This window comes from Anarrhichthys ocellatus, unplaced genomic scaffold (assembly GCF_004355925.1).
Source record: "Anarrhichthys ocellatus isolate YVR2014 unplaced genomic scaffold, GSC_Weel_1.0 scaffold12, whole genome shotgun sequence".
Classification (NCBI taxonomy): Eukaryota; Metazoa; Chordata; class Actinopteri; order Perciformes; family Anarhichadidae; genus Anarrhichthys; species Anarrhichthys ocellatus.
Window position 1 is genome coordinate 8,431,167 of NW_022280042.1, and position 27,050 is coordinate 8,458,216.

The following is a 27,050-nucleotide window of genomic DNA, read 5'->3' on the forward strand; positions in this document are numbered from 1 at the left end:
CTCCTGCAGGGCTCTGACCTGTGACATGAAAGAGTTGGACCTCATGCCTGGAATGCATCCGAATGTGCCGCAGGTCAAGACGTATGTTTGGCGATCGTTAGCCATTACCTCTCTGCCGCACTCTCAGGGCACAAACACATGTGCACATCAATGTGCAAGGTTTTGGCCCAAACTGCAATCTGCCAGTAGGTAATCGATTGTGCAAATTGATCAATACTGACCAGATTTATGATCCAAAACCTGCCCAAAGGTTTCTTGTGATGCCAAAATGCAGAGTTAAGCTCCTTCACAGTTAAAATAAAGAAAGCGCTAAGAAGAGGAGAAGTGTTTTTCTTTCCTCATGTGGTGGGGAATGCTCCCTGTGCCAGTGAATGCAGCATAAATTGTACTGTTGGTGAACACAGCCCCAAACCTGGCTCCTCACCCAACCAATTGCCTAATTAGGGACACCAAAGGGCACCTGTTGGCCTGCACTCATCCGATAGACTGCTGTGCTGTCCTCTGTGGTGACTGGTACTTAGAGTTACAGACATGTTGGCTGAGCATATAGTGTTGCAACGCTATTTTTGTCCAGCCGACCTGGAGTAACTCCATGTTTTAATGCACCATATCAGAGGAGGTGAGTAGGGTCACAACATCAACATTTTGCAGCATGGTGAGCCCTGTAAAGCCTGTTTTCCTTTTTTAGGTTCACCTGCTGCCAATTTTCCATTTAGCTTGAGAATTTGGTTTGAGTTGTATTGTAAAACACACATGTGGACATTTAAGGACACTGCTCCCCATGACTGAGCACACCTGTGCCCTATTCCTTAATGCATGTGAAGCTGTTTCTAGCCCTCAGTACCCTGAAGAAGACTCGTGTCCAAATGTTGGCTTATTTGTTTTTTTAACATCGTGGCTTCTATTGTGCTTTTTATTTTCTTTACACTTGTGTTTTTGTGGTAAGCACCTCTTCAACACTGGGGTGCATTTCCCCTCTATCTCATCCTAAAAACGCAATTTATGAAATAGTTGGTCTTTATACTTCAAAGTCTTGCAATGTCGTCAGCCCACTCGGTCTCACTGTCTCTGAGCAAACCATGTTGCAATGCAATGAGCTTAGCGGGGAAGAATGCGACAACCGAATGGAATTACGTGAGAAATTATTGCATTTGAGACCACAAGGAATGCACCAGAGAGGGGCTGAAGCAGAGCATTTGTTCACAGTGGGGTAGGGATGACAAACAGTGGGCGGCCGATGCTGAAGGGCTCTCGCATACCGGCAGCAGCCTAGAATCAGGGAATTCAAAGTTTATTTGAAGGGAATGCCTGCAAAATGAAACAAAGAAAAATGAACTAAAAATGCCATCTGGGATAAGGTTGATTCGACTTCTTGTGGGCTGTGAGGATGGGTGGCAGCGAGGAATGTAATGGGCTAAGGAGTGCCCTGCAGAGAAGCCAATGAAAAGCAGAGTGCTTGTGGCTCCCGGGTGGCATAAAGAAGTCTACTTGGCAGTAAAGCTGGGAGTCATGTGCCTCCATTTAAATGAGAAGGCAAGAAAGGAAAGAGACAGAGAAGGGGAGGAAGAGAAATGCAGGCTGCTGGCTCTGCCAAGCCGAGACACTTGAGGAATGCAGCAGCAGCTCTCGATCCACAGTACTACATTACAGTTAGTGCTGTCTGAGTCAGGAAAACAGCTCTTCTAGTCTAGTCAGCAAGTCTCATAGCCAGTGTAAACGGATGACGGGCAACACCATCAGACCAAACTGTTGGATCCTGACAGACATTTGGAGCATAGAAGTATTTTAACTTTGTGTGCTGCATGCGTCCACGTGTCTGCCTATGGTTGATAATTGCACATCGCTCCATGTCTCTCATCCAAGTGTTTCAGACGTGATCACGTCTTGTCTTTTTAATGTTTGGAGTTGTGTGAGAGCATGTAGTGTGACTCCTCCAGCCCTGGCAGTTAGTTAATAAACACAGGGCTGTCAACAGCTGCTGGTGATGTAATATGGAACTTCTCCTTATCCTCCCGCCCCACCCCGCCTCCCTCACTCCCTCCACTACCCTGTCTTCTATTTACAAGTCTCTCTGGGTGTTGATGCAGACTTCCAGCAGCGCCAGCACAGATAGTTTGTGTGTGGCTTTCCCCTGCAGGGGGATTTACGATAGCATGTTTTCAGCTGCCATCAAAGGACATTCCACATCATCAGGTTGTCTTCCGAACCAAAACACATCTGAGAGTCTGGGAACTAGAGAGCTGGCTACAAACCTGTTGAGTGGAGAGGATCCGGCCGACGCAGAGTAAGTTTGGATTCCTGCTTGTTTGTCTTGTGAGAGGCTGAACCTTTTCACCTCCATTAAGAGTGTGAGAAGTGTGCAGAGCGTGATGAAATTGGTGGTAATTAATACTAATTGCTTGCAATTGGTCAAGTAGAACTTGTGCCAAAACATTTGTTTGAATAGTTTTAGTTCATTTTGGTAAAAGACTTTTTTTTTCTTTAAAAATAAATAATTTAATACAAGTACTGGTGGTATGTAAGTATGGCTTCATTTATTTTAGCTAGCCCAACTTTAACCCTTTTATGCAAAGTATAGTAAATGTTGCATAGCACTGTTCAAACGAGGAAGCAACTGAAAACGTTTTACATTTGCAAATTAAATGTGAGCTATAAATTTGAACAGCTTGAAACGTTACAAAAAGTGCTGCTAAATTAGTGTTTCCTTATAACGGCACCCTAACAGATGTAGCCGCATTAATAATTAGCCAGCTAGTTGCAGCAAAGCATCGTTTCTAAACTAAAATGAAACTTACAACATTAAAGGAAAATAAATCGTCACAATTAAAACTACTACTTTGTTTAAGAAAAATAAATAAATAATGTAATGGAGAAAATATAAAAACAGGCAGAGAAATAAACAAATGCAAGCGCACTGTTTCTCAAGCGGTCAGCAGCCGGCTGACGAAATGCTTGTGTTCAGATATTTAGTGAGCTGCCAATTGCTTGATGCCTGCATACCAAAGTGAGAGGGGGGCATGGTTGTGTATTTTGATAACGGTCGGAAAATTCCTCTGCCCTCTCTTGGCTTGCTGCATCACCCCTGGGCCTTTGAGTATATTTTTCTGGCTTTTTTTTTTTTTTTTCTACCTGTAGCTATCATGAGAGAGTTCAGCAGAGAGTCACGCTGGGTTTCAGTGGAGGGTCCCTCGGCAGGAAGCTCACTTCATTTTTTTTTTTCCCCAGGATGTATATTAAAGCATCCTACGCATCTGGTGGGATGAGCACAGGGAATTGAAGGGACTCCCCTCATGAACAAGATGACGACATTGTATTGTTGTTTTTTTCCACTAGACCTCCAACCCCTCCCACCTATTTAAACCCTCACATTAAATTGTCTGCTAAGTACTGCTGACTAAACAAGAATTAACCCCATTTAAATCCCGGAACACTTGAGAAGACAGAAGTGGAGCATCTGGAGATGAGTGTGAATATAAGCACAGAGGAGTCGATTAAAAATGCAGAATGAGATGTCTCTTATCTGTCTTCTTATTGCAACGGATGATTTGGAAATGCCTCACGGTCCTCCTGAATGTCTTACAGCTTTTGTGACTGTCAAAACATAACGAGGAGCTCCGTTTGTTCAGAAATGAAATGTAGAAGATTAAGATTTACTCCCTCAGTCACGTTGTTCCTGCCTTTTAAGAGTAATTGTTTTGTCCTTTGGTCGGACAAAACAATTAAAAGGTGCTGAGAATTCATGATGGGCCCTTCATAAATCTGTTTTGCTGGATGAAATAATCATCCACATCTAGAGCAGCCATACACACATTTCTAAGCCACCCTTAACAGCTGTACTCCTCATTGTGTTCGAAGGACATACTGTATGTTTATTCAGTATAGGCTGTCCTTTGGAAAATAGACATGAGCCATGTGTACAAACACCCAGCAATGCACACAAAGCTTCTACTTTTACCTGTGGACAATAATGTAGATAGTGCAAGTCCATACTTCCCCTAATGATCTGCTGTTAATGCCTGAAAGACAGACGAGCTCATGCAGTATGATCATAACATATAACCTATGTGCACATGTTCTGCCTGGTCTTAATTAATATAACAAATAGCATCAACATTCATTTTAAAGGGACTGTTAAATTGACATTTTCGCCTTGACAGTAAGCTTCTCATTTTCACACTAGTGTGATAAATACTTGAAAGTTGTTATAATTACCAGCATGGTTTAAAAACAGAGACTGAGTGCACACTGGAAACATTCAGAAAGACATTGAGCTTAATGATTGGTTTGCTGACCGTATAAAAACAACAGACTAGTGTAAAATATGGCTTATTGTTGGAGGCTCCCAGACCCAGTAATTCCACGTTAGGCCGTTCCAGGCTACAGTTGGTCGTGCCAACTGTATCGGGACACATGGAGAGCAGGACCAGAAAAGCTGGCCAGCAGAGGGACTCAAAACATCCGATCAGCATAGACCATCTGTGCTGCTAGAATACAGATGGAACTCTCTCTCTGCATGTTAAACCCCACATCAGACACTTGCATGCTTCAATTTTCTCCTCAATGAATGGAGAGCAATAGCACCCCCAACGTCCCCTCCCACTTCCCCCTCGCGTAGCAGGCGAATTAAATGCGAGACTCGAACGTATAATCATCCCGGTCATTCATTCTTCTCCCATGGACATGGCAATCTGGATGAATCATTCAGAAGAAAAATGGAGAGAGAACTGGGCTGTGTACCGCGGGGGATGCCTCTGCGCTGACCCCGTTTCAGTCTCCCCCTCATTCAAGGCAGGCACAGGGCATGGAGACTAAATGAATTGGTTCCTGGGGCAAAAGGGGTTGCACCAATCAATGTCCAATCCCATCCACCATCCATTTCCAGTCCCTGGCACTTCCTGGCATTGCTTTTTTCAGGTCGGCAGGGTATTGATCATAGAGGTCCGAGTCACTGTTTGGCCAAGAGGCTTTTCTTTCTGAGACCTTTTTGTTTTCAGTAAGTTTATAATAGATGTGAGCACTAATTGAAAACTCATGCACAATGCATGCCTGGAATCCCTTTCTCTAAAATCTTTGGCTCTCCCTCCATTCTTCTCCTCCAGATGGCCATTTAAATATTTGCTTAAATTTATTTGCTCCACCACTTATTGTATAGTTTAATGTATAACCCATGACTAAATCAATTCACAATGAAAACAAGCAAATGTAGGACATTCTTTTATTGCAAATTCTGCTGCAATAATTCCTCAATGAAAGGTTTTGTTTCATGAGAAAGGGGGCAAAGTTCAAGCCACACACTTCACCCGCTTGATATCTGTGTTTGAACTTTCCATGACAAAGATTTCTTACTTGTGACGACTCTTGTGTGAAATGAGAATATGCGTGGGTGAATGCCTGACTGTATTGGATACAAAGGGCAGTATTGTCGCTTGTGGCAGAGTGTGGTCCGTTTAACACTGCAAAGTCAAAAGCCAGAGGGCGGAGAAACAGTGTTTCTTCAGCAGACCTTCACTGTATGTGGAGGATTAGTCCGGCTACAAGTTAAGATGAGAATGACTGACTGCAATAAATGCACAGCTGTCTAATTATTCTCGGCTTACAAAGGAACAGTATCAAACCTGAGCCATGACGATCCATATTCATGGCCGATCTGGGCTTATTATCAACATTTATCCACGAGGCTCACAGCCTGTTTTCTGTACAGCGATCTCTCAATGGGTTTAAGTGTTATCATTAAGCTGTTATCCCCTCACATTATCCCCGTTGTAGTTGGGAGCTGTCTGGGGCTGTGTGACCTCAGCTGGGTCCTCCCTTGTTCCTAGAGCAGATGTTAAAAAAGGGTGTCTCTCCCCCCTTCCCCCTCCCACCTCAAACAACCTCCCCATTCTGATTGTACACACACACACACACACACACACACTGTCCCACAGCGCCTCCTCCCTTCACCCTGGCATCTAATTAGGCCTACAGCACAAAGACTCCCAGATGTCAGCGTCCTCCTGGCCTCCTTTGATTATATCCTTTCCACCCCACTGGCTGGCTTGGCGACTGGCTGGATGGCCGGCTGGGGGCTGTGCGGACTATAGGTGTTGACACGTGTCACTCCGCTTAGGTCAACACCAAACCGGTTTAACATATCAGTAATTGGTTTTGGTGTAAATCACAGGGAATCTGGAGGGAGGTAGGACAGTCCAATGGGTTGCCGAAAGGCTCTTGTTATAAACGTAGGCAAAGGAGCGTTTAAATTGATCAGCATACCTATTAATATGATGTGTAGTTTTATCTAAACACAAGACAAAGAAAGTTCCATCTTTTGAGGAATACTGTATGGCATTACTTTGATCATTGGATCACTAGCTATAGTCACCAAAACCAGTACTTGTTGAACTAGTGTGTTTCTGCTTATTTAAGATCACATTTGTTTCTTCTCTTTTGAGCAACCGAGAAACATGAACACTGTTTGTCGGTTGAGTGGAAATCAGCTTTTGACAGCCAATCAGATTCCCATGCTACCTAATGGCAAGGTAAAGATGTGAAAATATTCTAAATATAGTGTAGACTTAAACTTTAACATTGATTCTTTTAGGCTAAAATATGACAACAGCAGAACATTCCTCTGCTACTGTACTGGTACTCCTGTTTGTTTCTCCAAACTCCCTCAACTGCAGTAATGCACTGACTGTGGATCAGTACCTCATACTACCCCACTTCAAACTATCCCTTTCACCGCAACTGACAGCAAAAAGACCAAGCATCATTTGGTTTGTTTGTACTGTAAAAGGCAGGCGTTTGCTTGGCTTTGATCTGAATACCCCTGATATATGGCTTTTAATGTGTTTGCTTCGTCTTTATCACTCCTGATCCATCCACTACCTCATCTCTCGCACTTTCTATACCCTCAGGAAAATGTTGACTGTGTTTTCCATGTCGGGCAATCAGGCACACTGCTATCATCCATTTTAATCATTTACTTTCAATTTCCTATACCCCCCCTATCTCTGCATCCAAGGGAAGCCATGGGCTTTACTTCCTCTCCGAATCTCCAGGGGAAAGGAACCAAATTTAAATGCAATCTAAACATAGACCAGAGCATTTCATCTGATGCAGTACACTTGCACAATTAGTCATTACAAAGCCAGACCGAGCGACGGGTTGGAGTCTGATGTTTCTGTGTCATTAAAGATGGTGCATTCACATCCTCCTCACTGATTAGGCAACTTCCTTATACACCACATAACCCAAGGGTGTTCAGAAATTTGGCAGAGGGAGACTGTCAAATATAACATCCGTTCTGGCTGAAAACATAGTGGCTGATCCTTCGTGCAATCCGATGTTTGCGGCTTCGTGTCAATACGTTTGGACTTAGCAGATTGGCAGTGGATGGAACATGTCATGTTGATGTGTGGGGATGTTTGACAAGTGCAGTCACGCTGCTGAAGCTTCAGACAGGGTGTAACAGATATGGCCTGCAGCAGATGCGAAAAAGCACGTTGGGACGCTGTTTGGGAAGTGTGGTTGCATAAGTAGGTTTGTGAGCTAAGTAGACACAACTGACCTGAAATGAATGGATGAATACAACTCGGCCTCATTTCTGAACCTTTCCAATAGTGGCACTAATCAGGCGTGTGGTCACTGCACCAGTGGATCTGATGATGAGGATGTCATGAGATGATTTTGGGAGGTTTGCCATGATTATTTCTAAAATGTCATGCCGTTTTCATGCTAGTTATAGTTTTTACTCTGAAAATTCACCCTGAGATGATCTTCATTCTCATGTAAAGATTCACTGTCCTGTGCTCTCAACATAAGGTTGCAAGAATGTTGCTGTCCCAAATATGTGGAAATAGTGTTAGTGTGATATCAGTATGGTGCCAACCAGTGTCCAGGTTGTTCCTTAGCTGGAGGAAAAAAATTAAACTCTTTAAAATTGGAACCAAATTACTTTACCTTTGCTTTGATAAGTAACTTCACTAATTTGCCAAATTTATAAATGAAAAAAGAAAGACCTAGATGGCCATGAAATATTAAACATTGCTCTGAGGTGACGGCAGTGACGGATATCCCAACTTTTTGTAGTCATTGTTAAAATGCACTTAGGTAAGCTGGCAATACTTGTTTTTCACATGTTTGATTTCTTAAACGGCATGTAAAGAGGTACCTGGTTTGTGTAATCGGCCAGAAATTGGAGAAACCCCTGCTAAATATCCCGCGAAGAAAGGTGTACTGGCCGTACAAAACCAGGTTTATATGTTGTACTTTAAGACGAGTGTGAAGGTGGAACCCCTATCTTAGTTAAACGCATCCAGGATTTATCCACGCATACCTGCACATGGTAATACAAGTTGTGTTGCACAGACAGGGTCTCTGACCCTGTAGCGTCCATCAGCTGACCTTTGACCCTGTCCTCACCAATGAGGAAGTGGTGTGCTTACTCTGTGCACCACCACAGTGACTCTAAAGCCCAGGCTCTTTGTAAAGGAGTAGTATGCGTGAAGAGAAGTGTTTATCTTCTGCTGTGGTCTCAGTCAGACCAGGTCGGACTGGTTCCCAGCACTGTTTGGAGAGGCCTAGAAAAACAAAAGGGCTGGCGCTTGGGTTTTGGGGTTGTGTTGGAGGGTGGGATGCCTGGGTGATGCCGAGAGCCAGCAGTAAGATCGAGCTGGAACGTTGTGATCCCAGCGTGCTGTCAGGCCTGAGGAGAAGTTCACACTTCCGCTCATGTACGGGCTTGAATTTGAAGGGAAGGCATTGCAATAGAAATGGGAGAAAAAGAGGGAGGAAAGGTTCTATAGTTGCAAAAGAAGACGGCTGTAACTTTATCTGAAACTGCTGCCACTGCTGCTCTCCACTTGGACTCTGAACTCTAAAAGGTGAAAGCCTGTTCAACAGCGGAAACGTGATCTACCGGAAATGAGGTGTTCCTTGTTGACTTTCTCTCTCTGTCCTCCACTCCTCCCCCTTTTTCCCTCCCTCCAGGGCTTCCCAGGTGTGTGGATTGCCGCAGGGCAGAGGGACCATGAACGCCTGGAGAGGAGTGAGCATTTAAAGAGATTGTCTCTTGACAGCGGCCTGCCGGTAAGTCAATCCCCAACACACAGCTTGTAAGATTGGTCACTTAGTCAGGAAGCAGACATTGTGGAATGTCCTCATTTTGTCTTGATCTATTGCTGCACTGTGGACTTAAATCTCCAGAAGGAAATATGAGAATCTTTAACTTGGAACTCGGAACACGTTCTCTTGGACTAGAGAAGAATTTAGGTGAAACTGACATGTAGTTAGAGATTTTACCACTGGCCACCACTATAGATTGTGTCACTATCAAAAGAAACCTGTAGATTGGAGCGTTTCTTAAAATGTTTTTAATGAGGTTGTCTTTGGGACCATGCTGTCATTGCTGTGGCTTGTTTGGACTACTTCCCACTGAGCATTTGTCTGGTGCTGTTGTGTCTCTTTATACATAGTGGCTAACACTGCTCATGCTAACTAACCATGCTGTTCTTAGTTTATTCGCATCTGCTGGGATTTAAAACGTTTCTCTTCCTGTCTTAAGGCAAATCAGTCCCAGGAAAGATCCACTTAATGTTGAGTGTTTACAAGAGAGAGACGATGTTAAACCTCGCATGAGTGAAGATGAATTTTATATTCTATCAATCAGACAAGAAAATGCACATTTAAAAATATGCCACAGGCGCCCTGAGAGTCCAGCATTAAGAGTAAAATGAACGTGTACATCCACGTGTCAACAGCAGAGAGGAAAAACAGCGTGGCTGCCGGTGATTGACAGGCTTATCTTTATGCCGGGCCGCTCTCGCGAATCACAGGAGTGGAAACTAGTTTTGGCTCAGGGTTAAATGAAGGTGAATCTGCTCGCAAGTAGCCTCTTTTGAATGTCAAGTGCAGACATATAGTGGCTGCTGTGTTGCGTCTGCATGGTCGTGAAGAAGCTTAATTCCAGTTCAGTGCATACAGTGCAGTCACTGCACAGAAAATAATAAATCAAGTCTTAAAATAGCATTTTGATGTAGGAAGCTCTGAAGCCATCAAGGACACATTTGTTGCAGATTAAAAGGCAACTGATTTAGATTGCAGTCTCTCAGTGTAACTAATTAGAAGGATGTTTTTCTTGAAAGTTGCACATGTCTCTGAGTGTGAGGCTTTAATGAAGCCCAACGATGTCAACATCCTTTATTGACCTGACCTGACTTCATGACTTGCTGCTGACCTACGTTAACCCACTGCTGACATGCAAGAGAGCCTGAGTGATTAAAGTGCTGCTCTGGTGAACCAATCTGCTTCTTTCAAAGTTCCTGGATATGTACCTATCCATGCCTACTGTTTACATTCTGTCTACTTTCCCCTTTACCTACAATGCCCATATTCACTTTTCGTCCAATTGTCTATGGTCATGCCTCCTCACTGGAGCGCAAAATGCTTTCTGGGAAATGTAGGAAATCAGACGTAACATAGATATACCAAGGGACTAAACTATAAATACCCATCCCCCAAAATAACTTCTGCAATCCCCAAAACATCAAAAATGTATCTGCCTAAAACTGTCAATCATTTCCTGAAACCGCAACATGAGAGTGAATCTAGAAGGAGCGATGGAGCGACGCACTTGAATCAGACACTGCCTACTTTATAATTAATCCACAGTGGTTTAGCTTTGTGAATGAGTAACTTAATGTGAAACAGGCGGCGATTACTTGGTGTTTTGTGCCGTTTCTTATCTGTTGACTTTGTGATTCATAAAGGCTTTCCGAACGCTATCACTATCATTAATAGTTATTGGTTGATATGAGATTCACTCTGGCTTTAATTGTTTTAATTGGATACACAGCGACCTGATTTACTGTGAGGAAAATGAAAGTAGGTCATATTTGTGATATGGGTTTATGATTCAGCATGCTCACATTTGTCCACTCGTCTATCCATGCATGCAATTCTCCACACTGTTTTTCATTTTGTTCCTTCTTCTCGCCTCCCTCCTCTCTTGTGAACTCATTTCACTTTCTCATGTTCGTCCTTCTTGTAACTCTCACACACTTTCTCTCCTCTCGCACCCTCACTCAAGTCTGTCTCTTTGTCTTGCTTTATCTTTTGCTTCGCTCTGTCCTCACTTTTTCTCCCCCAATGACTTGTTCTCACTCGGGGCAGCGGGAGCATAAGGGGGCTGGCTTGTTTTAATAGTGGGACATGAGGAAGCCCAGAGCATTTTGGTAAAGGTCCAGCATAGATCTGGTGGTGTGCAGATTTTAATTCCATGGCATGGGCAACCAAGAAGAGTGCAAACTGCTTTTGATTGAAGTTTGTTACCCAGTTTTATTTCAAGTTAAATTGATGTCGTTGCTTAATATATGCACACATATCCTGAAATATCTCTTTCATGATTGCTAGATGCTCTGCATACCATACCAGCCAGATTTCCTGTCATTTAATCATGAATCAATGATGCAGAGATCAACATCAGGAATGCTATAAAATAACAGTCATTTATAGCAATTTGTGGATTTACTGGTTATTGTCCACACTTTAATTTCTGTGGTTAAGTGAGCCTGTATTCCTCCACAGTTCAGACAGAGGCCACTGAGTTTGTCTCTAAACTCAAACTTGGGTCTTTATCCTTCCAGTGCTGATGGGGGACATGATGACTCTGGCCCTCGTGGCCCTGCTGGCCCTGGCACAGATAAACCTACTAAGTCCTGTAAACACTCCTTTTCCTGGGAGGATATGAGCCTCCAATACATTTATTTTTTCAGGCATCTGAGAAAACACAAGAGGTTGTCTCTGACATTCTGTCAGACGACATGTTCCCTTTTCCCTCTCAATCACCTGTGAACCAGTTTTCGGCCAGTCTGCTTTACATAACGCGAGGTATGACCTGGACAGATGACCCTGTGTGATCCAGCATTGTGACAGAAGGCTGCCTGCTGCGTTTTGTCACAAGGTTACAGCTTTTTTTGCGGTAGATTACACTGTTTCACACAGAAAAATGTTTGGCCTTGTTTTGTTGCTTTCACAAGGTCGTTCCATGTGTTTCACGGCCTGTTAGGATGATGAACAAGAGAGATTTTCCACCAGGGACGCCCCTGACAGATTTTCCACACAGACACAATGCTTGAGACAAAATACCATATGTCAGCTGTGGACCAGGTCAAATATTTATTTCTGCTGTTCTTTGGATGGATTACATGGCCTAGCTTCACACAATCGTCTTTGGGTAATTTGGTGAACATGGGGCTTGAATGTCAGTCAGGACCACTACCTCACATATGCATAATGCATTGAGCCAGCATATGTTTCCTCCATGTATGCAGGCTAGGTTTGAGGGAGTGCGTGTGCGAAAGCTGCTCAAAGCTCCAGGCTTCATTCAAATAAGTAATTGACGTAATGTCGTTTGTGTGTGTTTGCTGTATCTAGAGTGTGTGTGGCCCTGCATGGTTTTTAAGTGAAGTGGACCCTTAGTCAGCGTTATTGGCATCTTATTGATGCGTTTCATTACAGTGCTCGGCTCCTGTAGCAGGACGTGTTAGACCATCTAATCTGGATCAGGTTATGTAGCTCAGGGACGGCCCAGAGTAACGGCACATACAGTAGCACTTGCATGTAACTGGGGCAATATTTGCATTACATAACAGCTGTGTTGCTGGGTTGATTCGCTGCCTCTATTTATTTTTATCATTTGATGCCCGCCTGCGGATGAGACTCTCTTCGTCATGCAGGGACGCGCACGGTGAGCCCGATGGCCGTGGACGGTCTGTGAGCTGTTGCTAGCTGCTGCCAGCCAGCTTTATCTAGGTCACGGCAGACGCTCTGTCAGAGCTCTGTCCTATACAGTAGAGGCTAGCACAGCGCTTTCATTCAAAATAAAAAGTAAGTATCATCTGTGGTGATGTCAAAATGTTTCTCTTATTCAACTGAAATACATTGACGGGTAACCAGCATCTTCTAGCGTGTGCTTTGATTAGAAGGAATGTAGAAAAGAGCGTGCAGAGTGCTTGAACTCTGCCTATTTTCACACCTATGTGCACCTGGTCTGTCAGATTGTGTTTGTTGGAAAGTTTGGCGCAAGAGCCAATCCAACCTGAGATGAAAGGCCCTTCTAAACTGGCTAAACGCACGTCTGAAGTAGTGTGTAATCACCTCACCGTGATTGGTGGTTGGAGTGAATATGATGAGTGCCCTGTCACGTGTCTTCTTAGCTCTGTCTTGGTCTGTCTGTAGCAAATGTCTCATTTCCATCTTACAAAAGAGCCACTCATGCTTCTATCTAATGTCAAATGCATTTCCTCAAACCGTGAAGTAATACTCATCAACCCAAGGATGCCTAAACTGATGAGAGCATGTCCTTGTTTTCTCCTCCACACTGTCTTCCCTGCCAACGTGTATAATATGTGCAGCAGTGCAATCATGCTCAGAGATAATTGATAACAAAAGGCCAAATTGAAAACACTCTGCAGGGGAGGGTTAATAATCAAGTGCACCACATTACTGATTAAACGTTTGCTGCATAGTTGTGAGTTGTATTGAATAAACAGCATGTAGCTGTGCTTTCCTGTTTATCCCCAAAGTATTTGGGTTTAGCTAAATCCCCCTGGCTTTTGTCAAGCCTCCTCCTCGTATAAAGTCTTTTACGTGCTGATTTGCAGCCATGCTGTTATATCAGGCTGCAACTTGTTTCACTGGACCATTCGACACTGGCGAAAGTAAGACAATAAAATTGTCCAAGAAACGAGCTCCACAACAGACAAATTAGTTTGGTTTATGCTAAATTTAAGTGCAAATGAATTGGATGGTATGCCAGCATGGTGTCCACTTGGCAAGGTTTGATTTCATCAGTCTCACCCCCCCACACACAGCCCATTACAGCTGGTTGTTATAATGCCGAATGGAGACATAAAACTTAGCAGGGGAGCAGGCTCTTTAGCTAGATGGGAAGAAATGCTCAGCCGTATCTGATTGGCTCCACATCGTCAGGCAGACAAATGGCGAGGTTTGATATTATTTCTGAGAAGCTCAAACTAATTGAGTGTAATTATATAGTATAGAAATCCACCGACAATGCCGTCCTCAGAGTGGGCCCTGTTCCCACGCCATGTGCATTGCAAGATGCCAAAGCTCAGGGGACGAGTGCTCACTCTGTGTGTCAGTTGATTCTTGAGCAACTGGTGTAAAGTGTAGTTCTGAAGCCAAAGCTGATTGGACGATTTGGGTGGGAGCCGATTGCATAAAAACATTTAGCCTCTTCTTGGAGCAGCTACCTCTTTTCTCTCAGAGCACTCAGTCTGTCACACTTCATCTTGAGTGTTTAAATCAAGTTTCTCAGCAGGGGTGTACCAGCCTCTGGCCGGGACTCTGACAGCTCCCTCAGTGTGCAGGTGACATACCACGCATACCTGGGCTCGCCGCGTGGGTAGCCACGGGGCCGCAGGGTGTGGGAACCCAGCAAACTCTGGGAGGCAGAAGAAGTGGCGTTTTCCCTCCTCTCTTCTCATGGGAACCGTCTCCTCTCTCATGAGCCCGTCCAGAAAGCGATTACAGCGTTTGCTTTTCCCTAGACTCCAGTCTGAAACCCAATGGCTTCCCCCATATCCAGCCACACGCTGTGGATAAGACTAAGCGGCCTCCATTCGCTTGTAAAATTGGTTTAATAATTGTTGAGGCTGTTTTGATATGAGCCACTCGTCTGTTTTTCCAACCTCCAAGTAATGAGATTTGGCAGTACCCCGTGAATACCTAGCCTGTGTTTTTATTAGGGCAATTATCCAATAATTTATGGATCTCGGCCTCACGTGTAGAGAAGTTAAATGCCTCTTTCATTTTTTTTGACACAACACTTTGGCAAAAAGGAGGTGAAGAAATAGTCATTTGCACAACATGATGCCAGAAATTGTTGGCTGGCATTTGCAGGGATTTGACTGGAGTTTTGTGATTTATTTCAGGTGAGTAGAGCAAAGGATTCTACCGTTGTGCTTTGGGTGATAGCAGACTCGAGTCACAAATTTGATGACTTTGATTTGACTTGGAAGAATAAAAAAAGGACTTTCAACTTGACTCGGACTTCAACACCAATGACTTGTGACTTTACATGGACTTGAGCCTTTTGACATGATAGCTTCCCCCGAGCCCAAAGATGAAAAAGTATGTTATTTAAAGTGTGCCACGAATCAATTAATTTCCTGAATCAATTGACGTTAACGCTATTCATTCCCAGCAGGTCGACACTTAATTCCCCAGATTGACGTTTGTTGCAGGAGAGAACCATGAAGAGCTGATGTTGCGTCAGGGAGCGCCAGTTGGAAAAAATTATACCAAAGACAATTTAGTTTGAGTGCAAAACTACGCAGTGTTCAACGAAGAAATAATTGCAGTATGCAAAACCTGCAGAATTAAAATTACAAATGCTTAAATTACATTTGGTGTAAAGTGCTTCATAGCTTGTTTAGAAGTTGAAACTCAAAATGTAGGACTTGGGACTTGAGTGCAAAAACTTGAGATTTACTTCTGACATGCTTCACAATGACTTTGTCCCACCTCTGGGTGATAGTGAAGCCAAGCGTTGCAGCTGACCTGCTTATTCTCGGCTTGGCATGTGAACCCTCTTCTCTGCCTGCCAATGACACACTGATGCTTGCTAATGTGCGCTGAAGTCTCTGACCCATGTCACAAGTTGCGTGTACGTTAAATGCCTCAGTAATGATAATGCATGAATTCCATTTGCCTGCTGAACATACTGTAGGTTGATGTTCACTTCTATCTGTAGTGACTGAGGGGTTATCGCTTGTCGCTCAATCAAAGACACTTTAATCGGAAAAATAAAAGAGAAAGCTTTTGTGTCTGTTCCAAACTGATTGAGGAGGCTTTTACTTTGTAGTGAGAAGGACTCTGAGTTTCTGTTCTGTCTTCCCTCCTGCTCGGGGCTTTGTGTCAGCTCTTATAATTGGACGTCCATTTTCCCTCATCCAATGAGACCGTCCTTTGTGCAAATTATGGACTTTCTTCTCCCAAAGGAGATCAAAGATGAAACCGTTACCACGTGCAGTTGGAGTCGCATGCCTTGTTACCCAAACATTAGCTCTTTGCACCGATCTCTATTCACCCTGTGGTTTCCCTCAAAAGAGCGCAGTGACAGGAATACAGAGGCCGTTTGAGAGGACTGAAGTCTGAAGGGACGAGGTGAAGACAGTCCTCTTATTTCCACACAGCACCAAACACTTGGGACCATTCAGTGTGTCCTCAGATTTACTCTGGGCTGAAGTGGAAGTTTATCACACAGTTCAGTGTAGTCGTTCAGCTCAACTAGGAGACAGTAAAAACATGATGCGTTTATAGTTCAGTGGTAACTTTTGATTATGCCAGTTGTACACTAAAAGCTGTGATAAGATCAGATGTCCTGAAGAAGTTATGTATTTGTTATTCTTGTGATTGTAGTTCATCATTCAACCCTGAAAGTAGCAACTAAAGTCATAAATCAGTTTTGTTTTTAATCTAGAAACCAAAGTTACTTGAGGTCAAAGAGAAGACAGAGCAATGATTCCCCCACACAGCTGAGGATGAACAGTTCGTTAGTCCAATTAACCAATCACTGCATCATTGTTCAAATCATCCTCGATAATAAAGTTTCCAATAAAATCGGATGCAAATTTTAACTGAAAACTGATGAATTACTATAACAGCCAATAACAGAAAATGTAGTTAATGTTGCCTTGGTTTTTATAATGTGGTGATGAATTATTAAAACCGCACATCAAAAACATGTAAATGAACAAACCTTGAAAACAGCAGTGTGTTTCAGCAGTTAATTGACTGCTGAAACAGTTCTTTTCTGTGTTCATTGTTTTGAAATAGAAGTCTGTCTCAGCAGAGAATCTTGAAACCTGATCCAAACACAGGAGTCAGTAGAGCTTATCTCAGGGTGTTAACCCTGTCCACCTGGCGTGGAAGCTCCACTTGGGGGATGTTTGTTCATCATATGCAGATGAGGCACCATCTTTGGATCCAATGTTGGGTCTGAACAAGGCAAAACTGGCAGAGGGCAGCTAACAGGATTGGACGTGCAGATTAAGACCCCAGTGAACGAGGAGAGGCAGATAGCAAAGGATGAGGAGGGGCTGCATCTGTCAGCACAGCAAAGCCCACCTTCTTACCTTGCTGCTGGGGCGGGATAGACTCAGTCTATGGTCTCCTGGGTGTGGGTGTGAGAGGCAGAGGGTGGTGTGGTGGCGCGTCCTGTCTATTCTCCTGCACAGTGATCACATTCTCATCAGGCCCAGAGCCAAACTCTCAGCTGGGATCTGAGAGAGCTCTTTCATGCTTGGTTTTCTGAAACCACGGCTAAAAACCTTGGGCAGCCAGGCTTGTTGTAGATTCTTTTGAGGTTTTTTTTAAAGCAACAAAACACAATATCAATGTTTGGCTGTTGTGCGAAACAATGGATCACATGACTACTTGTATGTTTAAGGTGTCTCTTGTACAAACCACAAAGTATTACTAGCCAATTTTGCAGTTCCCTTCAGTTCTACGAAGCGTTTCAGCGTCTTCACAGGACCCTGTGTTGGTTGGTGGTCTGGGAAGTGCCACAAACATCCTAGAATCACTCCCTGCAAAGTCCAGGGAAATATTTACATGTTTCCGCATTAGCGCCGACCACTGACTAAATGCATACAGAAACCACTTTACAGACTAACACTTGATGTATGGGTCTACATAATTGCTCAAGGCCTCACTTGTTTTGTTTTGTTTTGATACGGGTTGATTGATGACGGACGAGTTTGTGTGCAGACGTGCGAGATTGAGCGGATGCCTGCTCGCATATGTTGATGTGTACGAGCATTTCTCCATTTTGCAGCTTGCCTTGCGTCCGTTTGTGAGTCGGCATCATTACCACACGTGTTGCCTGAGGACACTGACAGCCTCATTATAGAGGCAAAAAAGATGCCTTCCAGGGTAATCGTCTCTCGCACTGGTCGGGCTTGTATGGTGAGTTCCTACCGTGTGTTCACGTAGAGGAGTGGTGCTTCCTGGCACCTGGTGACCTCTTTGTTTTTAAAGGTTTGGAGGTTAAAGCTAAAAGGGTTGGGTGGGGGGGGGGGTTGGAACCCGGTTTATTTTTGCTCAGCACATTCTCACAGACATTGACGCAACTGCTTTGGAATTTCAGCTCCTTGTAATTTGCAAATGGTCTCTAACTTGACAAAGTACAGTGGGTACGGAAAGTATTCAGACCCCTTTAAATTTTTCACTCTTTGTTTCATTGCAGCCATTTGTTAAAATCAAAAAAGTTCATTTTATTTCTCATTAATGTACACTCAGCACCCCATCTTGACAGAAAAAAACAGAAATGTAGAAATTTTTGCAAATTTATTAAAAAAGAAAAACTGAAATATCACATGGTCATAAGTATTCAGACCCTTTGCTGTGACACTCATATTTAACTCGCATGCTGTCCATTTCTTCTGATCCTCCTTGAGATGGTTCTACTCCTTCATTGGAGTCCAGCTGTGTTTAATTAAACTGATTGGACTTGATTAGGAAAAGCACACACCTGTCTATATAAGACCTTACAGCTCACAGTGCATGTCAGAGCAAATGAGAATCATGAGGTCGAAGGAACTGCCCAAGGAGCTCAGAGACAGAATTGTGGCAAGGCACAGATCTGGCCAAGGTTACAAAAGAATTTCTGCAGCACTCAAGGTTCCTAAGAGCACAGTGGCCTCCATAATCCTTAAATGGAAGAAGTTTGGGACGACCAGAACTCTTCCTAGACCTGGCCGTCCAGCCAAACTGAGCAATCGTGGAAGAAGAGCCTTGGTGAGAGAGGTAAAGAAGAACCCACAGATCACTGTGGCTGAGCTCCAGAGATGCAGTAGGGAGATGGGAGAAAGTTCCACAAAATCAACTATCACTGCAGCCCTCCACCAGTCGGAGCTTTATGGCAGAGTGGCCCGACGGAAGCCTCTCCTCAGTGCAAGACATATGAAAGCCCGCATAGAGTTTGCCAAAAAACACATGAAGGACTCCCAGACTATGAGAAATAAGATTCTCTGGTCTGATGAGACCAAGATTGAACTTTTTGGCGTTAATTCTAAGCGGTATGTGTGGCGAAAACCAGGCACTGCTCATCACCTGCCCAATACAATCCCAACAGTGAAACATGGTGGGATCATGCTGTGGGGGTGTTTTTCAGCTGCAGGGACAGGACGACTGGTTGCAATTGAAGGAAAGATGAATGCGGCCAAGTACAGAGATATCCTGGAAGAAAACCTCTTCCAGAGTACTCTGGACCTCTGACTGGGCCGAAGGTTCACCTTCCAACAAGACAATGACCCTAAGCACACAGCTAAAATAACAAAGGAGTGGCTTCGGAACAACTCTGTGACCATTCTTGACTGGCCCTGCCAGAGCCCTGACCTAAACCCAATTGAGCATCTCTGGAGAGACCTGAAAATGGCTGTCCACCAGCAAGGAAGAATGGCACAGGATCCCCAAATCCATGTGTGTTGCATCATTCCCAAGAAGACTCATGGCTGTACTAGCTCAAAAGGGTGCTTCTACTCGATACTGAGCAAAGGGTCTGAATACTTATGACCATGTGATATTTCAGTTTTTCTTTTTTAATAAGTTTGCAAAAATTTCTACATTTCTATTTTTTTCTGTCAAGATGGGGTGCTGAGTGTACATTAATGAGAAATAAAATGAACTTTTTTGATTTTAGCAAATTGCTGCAATGAAGCAAAGAGTGAAAAATTTAAAGGGGTCTGAATACATTCCGTACCCACTGTATATGAATTATTTAGTCATTTCGACCTTTGCTTAGTCTCACAGCTATTCCAAACCACAATAACTCCCCTTATTTTGTTAAATTCTATTTATATTATTTTACCATTAATCTCGTTGAGGCTTTGATAAATGGACCATCTCACTTGCTTAGGACGCATTACCTAAATAGTCAGTCATTCGGAACCCAGATTCAATTTTCTGGCCATCCCAGACCAAAATCATTATATGGGTATTAGTGTCATGAGGTCTTCTCTCTGACAAATGAAGCGTTCATAAATCACCAATGGATGCATATTACAATCTTATTGTATAGACATATTTGCTCATTTAATTGATAGAATGCTCATTATGTCTTCTGCTTAAAATGGTTGACTGCCATTATATAATAGTTTAAACTAGTTTGATGCACAGATGACATTGGCATTATCTCTAATCCAACCATTCATCTTCAATAGTAGTGAAAGCACACTTTGGTTGCACAATAGTTTCTTCGTCATTTTCTTATTAAATTAAGTTCTCATGGCCCTTTGATGGAAAACAGTTAGTCACTTACTGGAATGCGTTCACGGCTGGGCGTTGATTTTACACCTGCGTTACCTGGGTAGCTTGTGAAGCGACTGTCATAAATTCCTTGCCCAGGCGCCTGCTGACTGAGTTAGTAATCTGCAGGAGCACCACCTGTTACTCAACTGCCATCAATCACAGTGCTAGACACAGGTCATGGGCTCAATTCTCCGCAGGACAAAACATTGCTTATGTTGGGAGATGCCGCTTTAAGACTGAACCTCCCCTGAAGTAGCTCATAGTAGATATTGAAGCTCCAAAGCTTTGGGTCTTGTCAGTCTCTGCTTGCTTCTTCATTGTAAGTTCCTGGAAAACAAATCACCAACTAAATAAGATAGTGTTTTACTAGGACAGGAACTGCCCTCCCACTTTTATCCCCCACTGACTCGCATGTCTTCCCAGTGAAAAGTGTATTGACAAGTACAAAGTAGTTGGATCAGGATCCTCTCTCTTTGTGCCAGAGCTCACAAGTCATATGACATAATTGATGTCAAACTGAAGCGCTGCGGTCACAGGGAGACAGGGGAAAACACTCCTGAGGCAAAAGTCAAGGAGCCCTTTCATTGGCTGTTTGATACTCCTGTCGCTCTGCCAGTCAGCTGCATGAACACACACACATTTTCTCTAAGCTTTTTCACTGCCAAGTCTGTCTTTACATTATCTTAGATCTCCCCGAGTGGCGGCAGCAGCAGTATAAGTAAAGCGGCCAGTGTTCAGAAGCCACATCATGACTGAGTGTGAGTTTTGGACAGGAGCTGTAGTCTCAGAAAGAGGAGAAACAGCCGCCCTGGAGTCTGAATTAAACTCCTGTCTTGACTCGTGTTAAAGTTTAATGTCCTTACATGCGTTCACAAATACCAGCCAGTCGCTGCTTCACACACAAACGCATGAAAACTGGCACGCTCTCCCGGGCAGCTAACCGCAGTTGGTCTTGCCCAGGTGATTTAATCCGAGCTGACTTGCTGGTTAAATATTGACAAGAGCTGATGTGGCCTTGCTGAGGAGAGACGAGAATTCAGACGAGGCTTTTCGCTGCCAAGGCTGCCTGCTGCATCATCATTCCAACTCACACACACACACAGACTGCCAAACACACACATGCACACAGTGGCAGGCAGCAGCTGAGACTCAGCAAGGCAGTTAGGGCAGAAGAGGCGAACGAAGCGGAAGAAGAGGAAGGCGAGCAGATGAGAAAAGCGGACGCAGGATGAGCCAGTTCTTGGACCACGGCATCGTGTCGGTCTGCGGGAGGATCCGAAACGTTCCCCTGCTGGAGCTGCTGGCGGTGAGTATCGGTCCATACGCTTCCCCTCCGGTTCCCTCCATCCCTTCCAGCCCTCTATCCGTCTAGGAGGTATCTGGGGCAGGAGGCAGGCTGTCTGGAGCTGCAAGTAGGTCTGACTGGGTGATAATCAGGCTAACATCCTGCCTTCCAGTCTGCCCAAATCCACAACCACCTACAGCGCTAGTGCCCCAGACAGGAGACAGGAATTGCCCAGGGTGAGAGGTGCAGGCCGAGGGGGAGGGTCGGTGAAGGGAAAGTTAATGTTCATCAGGAAGCAAGTGAAGTACAAGTTTGTATTTGATGCGTGCATGCAATATTTACCCCTTTTTGTGTTTTTTGTGTTGAAACAAATGGTTGACAATTTTGGATAATTGATTTAATGTTGAAGTCGAAGCAAAAAATATAATTAGCTGGTTCCATCTCCTGAAATGTGAGAATTTGCGGCTTTGCTTTTCTGTAAATTGAATATCTTTTGACTTTTGGTTAAACAAAATTGGTGCATTTCACAAGACTAAATGATTAATTGTCTAATATAAAACCAATTCTAAAGAGGAATTTATAGGAAAAGTAAATGAAGGCTTTGCCTTTTGGACTGAATACAGGACTTCTTGTGTGGCGCATCAGAGTGTAGCGATCTCTCCATGTTCCATATGTAGGTCACTAGCTGACAAGCTGCGACTACCACTAATTGTATGCGAGAATCCAGCTTGCATCATGTTTTCCGATACATCTCCAGACGGTCTGAATCAGGAGACCTGCCTGCCATCTGCACATATGCTTGAGATGGATTGTGACATTTGACAGTTTATTACCAGGTTGCCTAATGAGCGGTGTGTATGCGTTGATATGATTGTGTGTGCGCTTGGGGGAGAAACTGAGATTTGAATGTGTAGCAACAGCAGGATCTAAAAATATCACCTCTGTGTGAAGATGCTTTGATTCATGACTTTCTTTTATTTATTTTTATTTTTTTGGAGCGGGTACGGCTGAAATGATATCGTAAGTGCTTCGTATTATTGGATTGTCTAGAAGACGTAATTTGTGTTCTTTTGGAAACACAGCACAAGATAAAAAAAAAAGAAAATGGATTATTTTATCTGTGTTTCTCTCCAAGTCTCCTTCCTTCTTTCGCTCTTCCCTCCACTTCTTCTGAATTATTGAGCCAGAGGTGTTTTGTGGAAATCCTGGCGTTCTTAGCCTCTGCCACCGCATGGACACAATTATGCAGACAAATGTCTTGGCCGAGCTCCGAGGCTCCATATATCCTTTATCTAATTACATTAACAGCAGCTGGATAGTGACTGATGGCTCGTGGAGGAGAGGAGAGGGGGGAGAGGAGAGGAGGGGGGGGGGCGAACAACGAGGAGCTGGAGAGGCCCGGGATGCATGTTTGCATTTTTCCATCTTATTTCACTCGCTCGCTTCTCCTTGTGCCCAGATCACTCCCTGTGCTCCGTTTAGAAATCTCTCTCTCTGTGTGTGTGTGTGTGTGTGTGTGTGTGTGTGTGTGTGTCTGTCTGTGTGTGTGTGTGTGTGTGTGTGTGTGTGTGTGTGTGAGCCTTTTTCCAGCCTGTTCTATGTAGCAAAACTACTTCAGGACTGATTTCTTTCTTTCTTTTTGGCTGTAATGCATTGTGCCATGGATGTTGGCATTATGGCTGATGTTCTGCACTGTCCATCATATTTCTGTGATGTTTGTCTGCACTGAGGCTGCACTCAAAGCCTCAAACTAAATAAAGCTTTGTCAGGGCCACAAGAGACTCTCTCCTGATTACATTGCTTTTATTATGGCTTGACTGAGAGCGTTACGTGCACCGAGGCCACAAGTGAATGCAGACTTTTTTTGCTGCGCAAACAACCTTAAAAGTCCAAGAGTGCTTTTTCTCATCCTCAGCCGGCTGAGACTGTGCTGCCAAAATAAAAGCCTTTTCAACCTGCCCGTGGCAACAGAAGAATAGAGGAGGGAATGCACCACTCCTCATGACTTAGTCACCGCAAAGCAATTCTCTTTTTAAGAGGATGTTTTTCATGCTCCGACCCATTAGCTAATAAGTACATAATCCAAAGCATACCATTTGATTTTAGATTAAGTTCTTTTAGGGCAGCCATTGGTTTACATTCATTTTAATATCCACTTGCAGAATCTTGCTGGGGACGGCTTGTGTTTCACATTTTTTTCCACTTTTTGTCAAAGTGATTGTGTAGTAATGGAGTTCCAAGCCGACACTGTTATGAAAGTGTTCAGCAGAGCATGAGCTCCATCCCACTTCTATAATATCTGCTAATCCTGAGTTTGTTTTGAGTTTGTAATGTGTTAATACTGCAAAAGTGACACAATTAAAGGACATGCTCACATTTTTTCAAGCCTGTCAAAGCAATGTGTACATTGAGATTGCTGCAATCATTCCCTTCTGAACTCGTTCATGGACTTCAATGTCCTTGTAAACTCTATGGGAACAAAAAGGGGTAGAAAGAAGACATTGGAGTCGTGTCAGGAGGGGATCTCCTGACAGCCATCATAGACGGGTGGAATGATTACTAACGAGCCCAAATGCGTCACATTTGTTGTGCAAAAATGAGTGCCGTGCGACAGCACACCTGGCAGTGATGACTCACAATGATGATGATTCATAAGTGTCTGAAATGTCAACTTACTGAGCGTCTGGAGAATAATGAATGAGTGACACTTTTGTTTTTGTTTGTGTTGCCGAGCCACCTTGCCATGCACAAAGAGATGAGCAGCTCACAGCTGCAACACATTGACACTAATTGCGAAACGGCTTAAGAAGTTCTTGTGAAACAAAATTATTAATTCTCTGGATAAATAACATTAACATTTTTTAAAACTTTATTCAATCATTGATTTGGTCATTTAAATTACATTACAGTCACTTGGCAGACGCTGTTATCCAAAGCGACTTACAATTCAGATTCTATCACCTACACCGTAGGCGCAGCTACGGGAGCAATTTTGGGGTTAAGTGTCTTGCTCAAGGACACATCGACATTCGGCTATCGGAGCTGAAGCCGGGGATCCAACCCCTGATTGAAGGACGGCCCTGCTCTCCACTCAGCCACAATCGCATTTGAAATTGAATTACAAAAAAGATGGTGTTTGATATTGTTTTTAATCAGTGAAACATCAGAAACTAATCTAGTTTTTACTGTCTTTAGTGTCAGTGGTCCATGAACAAAGCCGGTGTCGGTAGTTTCCTGTTTTTCCCTGAGAGCTTTGCATCAGGCCTACAGGAGCTCAGCAGTCTGCTGGCTCACATTACTTTATGCTAATATCCCCCAGCTGCAACCTGCACCACCCTCCTGCTTCCCTGCCTTGCTTTCAGTGGCTCACACACACACACTCACACAAGCCCCCGGGACAGTCATGGGAGGGCCATAAAAAGGAAGCTGCGATGATTAATTAACTCTGCCCTCATTTTGATACCGCCTTATTGGCTTTCAACAGCCGAAATTCAGCTTCAGAGCTTTGCATGGATTAATTTCCCAACACCACCGCCGCCTCAACAGCTTCCACCCCAAACAGACACACAAGCACACTTCTGAAATATTGAGGTCATGTTGTTACTCATGCTACGGTGAATGCGCAACATTGGTTTCTGGGCAGGTTGTGTTGCTCAGCAGAGAGTGAGGTGTCTGCTTTGTTGAATGTTGGTTTCCCACTAATGAGAAAGAAGCCGCTCTTACAGGAAACTACCTACAGATACTGCTGACAGACACATTCATTCACCCAAAAATGGTTGAGGTTGATTTGGATTTAATCATGTGCAGGTGAATGATCTGGTTTCACGTATTGCTCAATATTCATCCCATTCCAACAACTACAAATCACACATGTTTGTGACAGGTGGATAATGTGCCCAAACACTGTTGCCCAATTCCTCTAACAGAGCAGTTTGGGTGGCGTCAGTCTATAAAATCTGAAGTGAAATGCCAACTCACTGCGGTGACTACGCAGCTACAAAAAAATGGCATTTGGCAACATTGTTGGCGTTTTGCTCAGAAACTAAGAGTTTAGGATAAAACTCAAATTTAGTGAAATAAGTTGTCTTGAAATTTCAGTTTTCTTCGTAAACAAAAAATTTTAATAAAATGACAAAGCACATAGTGTGTCTCACCTCAGTGTGTGTGGATGTGTGTGCGCCTGCTTGCGTATGCATTTATGTCAACTCAAATACGCTATCAATGCTTGTTCATGTGTGAGCAAATATACATCCTGAACAGGCCAGGTGAGTGTGTGCTTCCATGTGGTCACCTCACATGGCTGTAGTTGTGTGTAATAGTGAACACCAGGTGCTCCAGCTGGTTGTGGCCCGGCCCTGACCGACCGTCCTCTGGTCCCCTGTAATTTTTCCATTGATGACAGCCTCCGAGTACAGACAGCTCTGCAGCTTTAAAGGCCCTGTCAGCTCCCTGCAGCAGAGCTAGACACAATACAACAGTGCTCCTGTATATTGTCTATACACTGGGGAAAAGCCTGCAGCACAGCTGTCTTTCATTTTGGTTTCAAACTCTGTTTGCTATCCCTTCTGCTTCTCTCTGGCCTGTTCTCTCTCTCACATTGTGTACACATAGTGAGTCATCATCTCCCCTCTGAACAAAAGATCACCTGCTTGGCTGTGTGATGTGTCACAGGGTGGGAGCCCTAAGGGGAAGCCTGTAGCCCCATGTGGAAGTTTGTTAATTCTGTCTCATAATGAGTTATTATCATCTCCCAGAAAGCACTGAGGGCAATTTTACCCACTTGATGCGAGTTATTGTGTTTTTGTTGGATATTCAGTGTTATATTGGTGGGTAGAGAGTTTGTGTAGCCTCTGACCCTCCTGGTCTTTGTTGCTCATCGTGAGAAAATGGGTTTAATTCTGTCTGACATGTTTTAAAGAAAACGTCCAGTGGTTATTTTCATAGCATGAGGCAATCCCTCCGATGTTTCTCCACAATATCCTGCGCTGGAACTCGATGATATGCAAACACAGCAACAGAGCGGACGCAGCAAACGCTGAGAGATCTGCCTTGCCTCAAACTGCTGCAGTGTGTTGCATTATAATAAGGTGTTGTCTGCAGGGAACTTGATCTTCTCTGACGTGGCTAATGCGCTCTGTCAGAAGCGTTTGCGGCTGATGCTAGCCTTGTCTCCAGTTGGCGAAAAAAGTCGGCAAGAGGGAGTTGAGTAGAGTCCAGCTCACCACATCCGCCTGCCGGCTCCACTTACACCACCGCCTCAGTCGGGAGGCAGTGACCTTCATGCCACTCCCACTGTTTGAGGAGTCGGGAGCTGTCGGGGCCCATAGGTGACTGTGTTGATCTTTTCCTTGCCTGCTAACACAGTATAGTTTCCTAATCTCGCTGCAGGTTAGAAATCAAGCCTGCAATTTGCATTTCCACATCGTACTGAATTGTTATCTCAGGG

The 27,050-nt window shown here is 43.9% G+C and overlaps 1 protein-coding gene across 2 annotated transcripts in view; it reads left to right on the top strand.

Moving 5' to 3' along the window:
* Positions 1-2,110: 2,110 nt before the first annotated feature.
* Positions 2,111-27,050, top strand: part of LOC116386305 (nck-associated protein 5-like) — a 112,421-nt gene continuing 87,481 nt past the window's right edge. Inside the window, exons 1-2 of one of the 2 annotated variants that reach the window (XM_031852400.1) lie at positions 2,111-2,284; positions 8,974-9,072. Coding sequence is in view for 1 of the 2 variants with exons in the window: in XM_031852399.1 (XP_031708259.1) it covers positions 21,548-21,625 (78 nt within the window). In the remaining variant the exon portion in view is untranslated. Of the gene's footprint in view, positions 2,285-8,973; positions 9,073-20,866; positions 21,626-27,050 lie in introns of those variants that run through there. The other variant, XM_031852399.1, reaches the window with a different exon arrangement.